Genomic DNA, 9,163 nt, shown 5'->3' with positions numbered 1-9,163 from the left:
ATAGCATATCATTACATTTACCATCTAAAGTAAAGAGGACCTTTGGAGCTTCTGAACAGGGTCTAACCTTGTGAACCTGATCAACCTGCAAGACTGGACTAGAGTTAACTTCCATGTGAACTGTGAAAGGTGGTGTGTGTCTCTTTAAGCGCGCAGGTGAAGGGTGTGGCCAAACTGCAATTTCAAAGTTTCCGGGAAAGAAACGCAAGTAAACAGGACAGGTTGAAGATGGATATGAATCAAACGTAACACAAACTACCCAGGAAGCGAATTCAGAACGGCCACGATTTTAGCTTAACAATATTTCTGGTTATTTATTAAATTCATAGAAAACGATTTGAAGCGTTTTGTCGCTAATTTGCAAAGGACAATTTTTTTATCCCATAATCTGATGGGACGTCCTGACAACCCTACAATGACAAAATCCACAATACTTCTATATCTGCTTCTTCTGTCGCATCAAACAGGTGAGTTGACATCTATATTTATTCAGGTTTCACTTTTAAATAGACACTGAGATATTCTTATGTTTTTTTTAATGTATTAGTACTACAAATTCATGTACCAGTATTTACCAGAGGATTTCCAAGATGGTACCTGTCCAAACACCATGGTAGCACTTTTTGATAATTATTTGTAAGTGAAACTATGGTATGTAATGATATTTACATGGTACTTCAAAATCTAGTACCCTACCTAGGTGTTACAATTGTACCGTATTCAAAAATATAGTATTACCATAGCACTTTTGGTTTATATTTGTAAGTGATCCCAGTATTGCTCTAAACCACCCTGTCTCTGTCCATCTTCCTGTAGTGTCAGAGGAGCAGCAGGATGTTATCGGTGAGAAAGGCGAGAATACTACACTACAGTGTCATGACCAGCCATCTAATGCATCTTCGGTTCTTTGTCATTGGAAGAAAGATGGAGTTATTGTTGCAACTCAAAACCCCTCGAAGCCATCGGAGCATCTTTCCATTTTAAACAATGGCTCTCTGAGGATCAGTGGCCTTCAGTATATGGATGAAGGCCTGTATACATGTGAATGCCAAATAAAGGATGACAGCTCATGGCAAACTCACTCAAACATCAAGCTTCAAGTTGCCGGTATGGTGTTAGGGATATCTAAATCGTACTAATGTGACAATGCAAAGCTTTGATATGTATAGATATAGATGTCTCCAGTTTCTGTAAGTTAGGGCGTCTGACTTCAAACAGGTTTTTCTGGTTCAACTGCTCTTGCATGAACCTAGAAAACCACCACCATGTGACTGAGATGTGTAGGACAGCCACCGCGCATAACGACTAACTGAACACCACAAGTAATCTGTCTAGATCTTTTGAACATCTTAAAGATTAACAGGAAATACACAAACTATATGTTACCTCTTAAAAGTTTTAAAAAAAATTGATACTTTTATTCAGTAAGGAGGCATTAAATTCATCAAAAGTAACAGTAACGACAAATCTATTTCGAAATAAAAGGAAATCCTGAAAAAAAATATCACCATTTCCACAAAAATATGAAGCTGTTTTCAAACTTGATAATAATAAGAAATGTTTCTTGTGCAGCAAATCAGCATATTAGAATGATTTCTGAAGGGTCATGTGACACTGGAGACTGGAGTAATGATGCTGAATTCAGCTTTGACATCACAGGAATAAATTACATTTTAAAATGCATTAAAATAGAAAAATATTTGTAATTGTTTATCTAATATTTTACTGTATTTTTGATTAAATAAATGTAGCCTTGGTGTGCATATGAGACTTTTTTCAAAAGCATTAAAAAAATCTTACCAATCCCAAACTTTTGAACGGTAGTGCATTTGTTTTATTGAAAATTAAACTAGGCTCATTTGTTATGTAATATTTTAAGAGCTTCTGTTAATTCTGATTTCGTAAAGAGCCATTTCTGATGATTGATGATTGAAATGAGATGTGGTTTGTGAGAGTCAAATGAATGTTTGTGCATTTGATTTATATTTCAGATGGTCCAACAAGCGTATCACTGGACATAAGACCAGCAACTCTCCTAAAGAATGGAACATTGTATGTCAATAAAAGTGCAGATGTGTATTTTAATTGCTCCAGTGTGTCTCGTCCCTCACAAAACTTGACATGGACAGTTGAAAATTTGGCGCAGGATAATCATGACAAGGCGTCTGGGAGCGGATCAACCCTTGAGTTCTTCATAAACAGAATCCAGCCACAAGATCAAGGGATGTACACCTGTACATCCCAGAATACACTATCCATGAGAACTGTGAACAAGAGCCAGGAACTCCTCGTTTACTGTAAGTTTTGGAAATGTACTCTCATAAGTGTTTTTTTTTTTTTTTTTACTTTGAGAATGTTAAGGAGTCATTTCCTGTATATAATTAATTTTGTTTTTTAGATTTGTGATATATAGGCTGTAATTGTCTCTAATGCCTTTGTCAGATGCTCCAGAGAGGCATCCGGAGTGCAGTTGGGAGGTGGCAAAGGAGCCGTCAGATGTCTTGCTCATATGTACCTGGAGTGAAGGTTACCCTGCGCCCACTCTGAGCTGGCACGAGGTCCTTGAAAAATCTGTAATAGCTAAGGGTCCCACGATCAACATCACGTCCCAGGGGACAGAACGCTTGGAGATCCATGTAAATAGGTTTATATTGCACGAGAAAGAAGAAGTGAAGTGTACTGGACATCACGTGACTGGAGTGGAGAAATCCTGCTCCATTAACCTCGGTAAGACCATTTTTCTACAGTACTGCAGTAATGAGAATCACTGAATGCATCATTTTATTTATATGACCCAGATTATATGCAAAATATGATCCAGATATGATTCATGAGATTTGCTGTGTATTATTTTACCTTTCACAGTGTGTTGACTTTAACGTGACTGTCACGTCAGCAGTGGTGCTGCTATCATCGCTATATTCTTTGACAATTTGACAATATTGAAGATAGTGCCTTTTTTAAAATTTGCATTTCCTTTTACATACACAAACATTCAAATGTTGGGGTCAGTAGGATTTTTTTTTATCAGAAAGAAAGAAAGAAAAAAGACTTGTATTCATTAAGGACACTTTACATTGATCAGAAGTGACAGTACAGACATTTAAAATGTTGCAAAAGATTTCTGTTTTAAATAAATGCTGTTCTTTTGCACTTTTATTAATCAAAGAATCCTGAAAGAAAGGTATAATAAATAAAATACATTTTATTATATATTAAAATAGAAAATTGTTATATTTTAATTGCATTAACATTTCACAATATTACTGTTTTTTGATCAAATAAATGCAGCCTTATTGAGCATAAAAGACTTTTTTCCCCAAAAATATTAAAAATGTTACTGACCTCAGACTAGTGTATCTCAGATGAGAACATTTTTCTTATATGCTCTATCATCCCTGGTTTTACTGTCATCCCTTGTTTGAGTGGGCTGAAAAAAATGTCAGAAAAATGTTTAAAATAAAAAAAATAAAAAATAAAAATGTTTAAAATAAAAATTCTGTCATCATCCATGTCATTCCAAACCCTTAAGACTTTTGTTCATCTTCAGAACACAAATGAATGTTATGTATCTCCATTGACAGCTACACAAAAACACTTCATAAAGACATTTCTGAAGAGACTTGATCGCTTTATACAAAGACCAGATTGAATTTAGGCTTTTATTCACATATAAACATTCATCAACTCATCAATTCATCAGTTGAGGTAAACGGAAGCTCAGGCATGTTTGCTTGATGTGTGAGAAGCAATGAGGTTCATTCTCGTGTTACGCAGCCCGTTTGAGCTTCCGCAATAACCAGTGAGGTTTGTTCTCACATGTCAAGCAAGTACGGTTGAGCTTCTCTTTATGTCCGCTGTGAATAAAAGCCTAAATTCAATCTGTTCATCATATAAATCAATGGTGTCTCTTCAGAAAATTTGGACTAAACCACTCAATTCATAATAGTTTTACAATCTCTTTTACAAACCAGTTGTGTAGCTGTCTATGGAGGGACAGAAAGCTTTCATATTTCATTAAAAAGATCTTTATTTGTGTTCCGAAGATAAACGAAAGTCTTGTGAATTTGGAACAACATGACAGTGAGTAGTTCATTTTTTGGACAAGTGCAATTCCATTTGGTACCACTAGTGTTTCTTGATCTTTAAACATTCCCAGAATAATACAGCTTGTGTTTTTGCTTATCGTCCTTTTTTTCCATTGCATTTCCAGCTGAATTGAAACCATTATATTTGATATGTCTTCTAGAGATGCCGTATCCAACTGGAGACCCCTTGGTAGCAGCTCTGGAGGGCAGTACTATCACCCTCAGGTGTACTGAGACCAACTCTCTCCCGTCAGCTAAGACTGTCTGGAAGAAAATGGACGAAATCATCAACAACACCTCTAAATATAATGTGTCCAAAAATGGACCCACATACAAACTCACTATAGTCAATGTAACAAAGGATGATGAAGGGGTCTACTACTGCTACAGTGAAAACCCTCTTGGTGCAAGAGAGCTGGAAGTGATTCTAACTGTGAGGAGTAAGTTACAAACTTAAATGTTTCTCCATACTTTTATATTTCTTATAATAACTATCCTAGTATCCTTAAGAATCCTTTTATCCTAGTTAAAACATGTCCAGATCACATTTGAGCTCAAATTCAACAGAAAATGAATAAAAAGTCCTTAATTTTAATAGTCCTTAAAACAGGCTCTATTTTCTATAAGAACAATATAATTTATTATTTCTTACAAAAATGACCCAGACATGTTTTTGTCAGGATTTGTTAGGTTAACTGACACATGCATGATGATTTCATTCGTTTAAGAATCATACATCAGAGCTCAGATCCAGAGATAATTCAAATACTAGTGATGCTAAAGCTATGACAGCTGTGCATGAATGTGACCAGGCAAGATTTTTCTGACATTGCTCTGTAATACCTCTCCCTTTTTATCCCTTTTTACCCTTTTACAAAACAAAGTATCACAAAACATCCCCCATGCAAATTTCTTTCCTTTTTATGAAAAGAAGTTTCAGGCCATGCACAGTTTGACAGTGTTTAATCTGTATTCTCAGCCTCTGCAGGTAATGGAGGGGCCATAGTTGGCATCTTTGTCTCCATTTTGGTAATGATGATAGGAATCTCTGTTGGTGTGACTGTATATACGAAGCGTGATAGAATTTGCATTGGTAAGTAGTTTTGCATACTGAATACCTAAATAAAACTGCTTTGATGAAAATTGATCATATAAATGTTTTTTTCTTTTATTATTTTTCAGGTTTAGGATTTAGGTAAGTATGACCACAGAAAATTACTGCAAAACATTAAATCAATTTTGTAATTTCAGCAGCGTTCCAAAATATAAGTTTAGCACATATAACATGTGCCAATAAGGATTTGTAAAGCTGAGGCATTATAATGTTTTTTGCAGTCATTTAGATGATGACAGAGGGGATGTACTGAGTTTGGTGGACTCAGACGAAGAGGAAATTTTCCATGATTCTGTTCCACAACTCCCACCACTGACAAACGGACATGCAACCACACTCGTAGAGATTCACAGAATCCCATACAGTAAGTCAATGGCTTCCTGAATATTGTTCAGACTTTTGTGTTTAACGGGTCTGTTGTGTTTAATAATAAAAGGAATTTACACTGTTAAAGGGATAGTTCACTCAAAAATGAAAATTATCTTATAATAAAAGCGCATACATTCATTGTAAAAAATAATCCATACAGCTCCAGGGGGTTAATAAAGGCTTTCTGAAGTGAAGCGATGCATTTTTGCAGTAGCCCCTCACTGCAGAACACACAAGATCCAGTGGGCGGAGACGGGTAGGTTAAGGGATATGTAAAGTGGGTGGAGATGGGTAGGTTTAGATCCAGGGGGTGGAAACTGGTAGATTTAGGGATATGTAAAGTGGGAGGAGTTGGATCTCGTGTTCTGCAATGAGGACTATCTTAATTTTTGTAAGAAAAATAGCCATATTTATAACTTTAGAAACTATAATCACTGGCTTCCTGTTACGTCCATACCGGAGTCGAGTTCCGGCCGAAGAATGACCTCTGACCCGACACATGTTGTAAGATGTAGGAGTAGTGTCATCTTAGGTGAGAGTAGACGCCTCTCGCGTTTCAAACAAATAGGGCTGGGCAACTCTCTGACATTTCCCTTTTAAAATTTCTATTTAGACTTCTAATTCGGGGACTGAATGGCACATTTATGACCATGTTTCAGTGGTAAATAAATTTGAGAATCATCCGCACACAGATGATAGTGAATCCCAAATTTCTCAGAAATATAACCTAGAGCAGGGGTGGGCAAACTCTGTCCTGGAGGGCCACTGTCCCTGCAGAGTTTTGCTCCAACCCGAATCAAACACACCTAAACCAGCTAATCCAGGTCTACAGGATTACACGCAGGTGAGTTTTAAGGACAGTGGCCCTCCAGGAACGAGTTTGCCAAACCCTGACCTAGAGGGAACAAATAATAGGAAAATAAAAATTGGTCCCAGGATAGAACCCTGCAGAACCCCATACACAAGAGGGGCAACAGTAGAACAATAATCCCCTAAACTGACAATAAGAATATTATGATCAACTGTATCAAATGCCGTGGTAAGATCTAACAGACTTAGAACAACGCAGCTTCCAGAATCAAGGCCTTATAGTATGTCATTAGAAACCCTCAAAAGAGCAGGCTCTGTATCATGGCCAGCTCTAAAACCTGACTGGAATCTAAAATTGTATTCCTCATTAAAAAATCATTAAGCTGTGCACGTACACAATTTTTTTCCCAGTATCTTAGATATAGAAGGCAATTTCGAAATGGGACGAAAACTACTCATGTCAAAGGGTCTAAACCTTTTTTTTATTTTTTATTTAGGGGTTCACGCAGAAAGTGCTGAAACCATATTGTATTTGTACTGATTTTTTGTTTGTTTGTTTTGAGAAGGGGCTGAATAACTGCATGCCTAAAACTAGCCGTGACAACACCAGATGACAAACTAATATTCATAATAGACAAAATACTTTGACCAATGGAATCAAGTATCTGCTTAAACAGAGAAGAAGGAAATTACTTCACCAGGAGATCTGGTAGGCTTCATTTCACAGTACATCCTGGTGCCATCACAGTGATGGCATTAGGATACACTGTGGTTTGACAACAAGCTGGTGGAGGGAGTGTGTTGCTTTGGGCAATGTTCTGCCAGGAAACCCTGGGTCTAGCCATTCATTTAAACACCGTTGCAGACCAGAAAGAATCAATTCTGAACTGCCAAAACGAGTCATCAGCAATTCCATTCTCACATCTTTAACATATCTATGTAGGTTTGTAACAAATTTGCATAATGCCTTCCTACGGTCTTCACTGGCTGCCTGTGAACACCGTCTACCTAGTACTTTGACCCGCCTTCAAACACTATAGTTATAGCTGAAGCCTGGAAGAGTTTAGTTTGTGTTGTTGACATGTCAAAAAGACGCTGTTTTCTGTGCTGTGGAAGCAAATCCACATTGCATTCACTTCCAAAGGATGAAGACTCACGATCGAATTGATATGGTACTGTAAAACGGACACAATTGTTACTGTTTATATCAGTTAGTGTACAAGTGCTGAGGAGGCTTCCAGAGCTGAAATTCAGACATGGTTAAGGGCGTTTCGTTTCCAACATGCACTGTAAGCTGTAGACCAATCAGAACAGACTGGGCCATCTGACCAATCAAAGCAGAGTAGGCTCACGGAAACTAGGGGCTTAGAAGGACTGAATCCTTTATCGATCCGTTTCTGACACTGTGAGAAAATAGGTGATGTGCAATGTATATATATATTAAAGTTTTTTTTTTTTTTTTTTAATACCTTGGATGCATGTAAACCTACTGTAGGGGACCTCTAAAACAAATTTAGGAGTCTTTAAAATGGCAAAATAGGGGAATTTTTAACTTTTTTTTTTTTTTTTTTTTTTTTTTTTTGTAATTGCATATCAAAGTCATTAAAAAATCAGCATAAAATTCCCATAGAGAATATATTCTCTAGTTATTATAAGCTCTAAAATATGTTTGACATTGATGATGAATATTATTTAAATTTTTTGTACTTTCTGATTTGCTGAAACAAGTCTATATGTTTATTTTATAGATGATCATGACGATAATGCAGACAGTACGGAACACACCGATCAAACTCATCCAGATCAAACAGAAGCAGAACATCAGTCAGCAGACTGTTAATGACCAATATAAATATACAGAAAATCATTTCTCCAAAATTGTGAATTATATTAAATTATTTGTTTTTTGTGTGATATTATGCTTGTATAATATTTTAGCGATCTGTGTAAATAACTTCAAATTTTAAAGAGGCCCTGTCTTAATTTTCAGTATTAGTTTTTAATACATTGGCCTCAAATAGTGATATTAAATCTTTTACTACTTCACACTACAGTATGTCAGTGAACAGTTACAGAATGATATTGTTAATGAATTGGTTTTGAATGATTGCTTTCCATAAAAATGTGTTGGTGAATATGTATGGGTCATATTTCATGGCAAAATAATAATAATAAAAAAAAACGTAATTATTTGAAGCCTATTTTAATTTAGTTTACATTGTGAAATTATTTTCATTGGAATTAAGCATTTTCCCTCTATTCACATTACTGTAAAACATCCAGACATTTTACTTTTGTGTTTTTTTTAAATTCTCGTTTTACCAATGGTGATTTCTTATCAGATTGTAATACTGTAATGACTTCATCCTATATATATATATATATATATATATATATATATATATATATATTACATAAATATATTTTATTATTATTGATTAAATTTTAAAGCTTAAATTTGAAGGCAGTACAACAAATACTACCATTATGTATAAATACAATTTAAATATATATATTTTTTATAATTATTCGAATGTGCTTAACTGATTCATCCATATAATTTCAGTAATGTATAAAAGAATACTTATGTTATACAGCATTACATAAAAGCTAGTTTACTTAACAGATTTATACAAAGCACATGATACATGCATATGATGACAGTGTTGTATTTGACAGCAGTAAGCATAAAACACGCCTTAACCCTGTAAATATATAGTAGAGACACACCTATTGTGCTCAGAATTATGCATAATCGACAGTGGAGTCACGTGGTTCGCCC

The 9,163-nt window shown here is 35.5% G+C and overlaps 1 protein-coding gene across 2 annotated transcripts; it reads left to right on the top strand.

Annotated features, from left to right (window-relative positions):
* The first annotated feature begins 209 nt into the window (after window positions 1–209).
* Window positions 210–8,518, top strand: vsig10 (V-set and immunoglobulin domain containing 10). Of its 2 annotated transcripts, XM_067407839.1 has the most exons (9): window positions 210–467; window positions 817–1,107; window positions 1,992–2,297; window positions 2,443–2,727; window positions 4,250–4,528; window positions 5,068–5,181; window positions 5,271–5,283; window positions 5,424–5,566; window positions 8,130–8,518. In XM_067407839.1, the coding sequence occupies exons 1-9, from the start codon at window positions 392–394 to the stop codon at window positions 8,219–8,221; spliced, it is 1,599 nt and encodes a 532-aa protein (XP_067263940.1). In that variant the 5' UTR covers window positions 210–391; the 3' UTR covers window positions 8,222–8,518. The 2 variants fall into 2 exon arrangements, with proteins under 2 accessions (XP_067263940.1, XP_067263939.1); XM_067407838.1 differs by lacking the exon at window positions 8,130–8,518 and having other exon boundaries at window positions 4,214–4,528; window positions 5,271–5,438.
* The last annotated feature ends 645 nt before the right edge of the window (window positions 8,519–9,163 follow it).

This window comes from Chanodichthys erythropterus, chromosome 13 (assembly GCF_024489055.1).
Source record: "Chanodichthys erythropterus isolate Z2021 chromosome 13, ASM2448905v1, whole genome shotgun sequence".
Taxonomy (NCBI): Eukaryota; Metazoa; Chordata; class Actinopteri; order Cypriniformes; family Xenocyprididae; genus Chanodichthys; species Chanodichthys erythropterus.
Note: the sequence above shows the minus strand (reverse complement) of the source record. Positions and strands in the feature narration are given on the sequence as shown.

What these genes read in the sequence shown, in the direction of transcription:
- vsig10 (XM_067407839.1), top strand. Translation starts at nt 392, where the DNA reads ATGGGACGTCCTGACAACCCTACAATGACAAAATCCACAATACTTCTA. An exon ending in ATCCTGCTCCATTAACCTCG is followed by an intron (nt 2,728 to 4,249) that starts GTAAGACCATTT and finishes TATGTCTTCTAG; the next exon opens with AGATGCCGTATCCAACTGGA. An exon ending in AGTGATTCTAACTGTGAGGA is followed by an intron (nt 4,529 to 5,067) that starts GTAAGTTACAAA and finishes CTGTATTCTCAG; the next exon opens with CCTCTGCAGGTAATGGAGGG.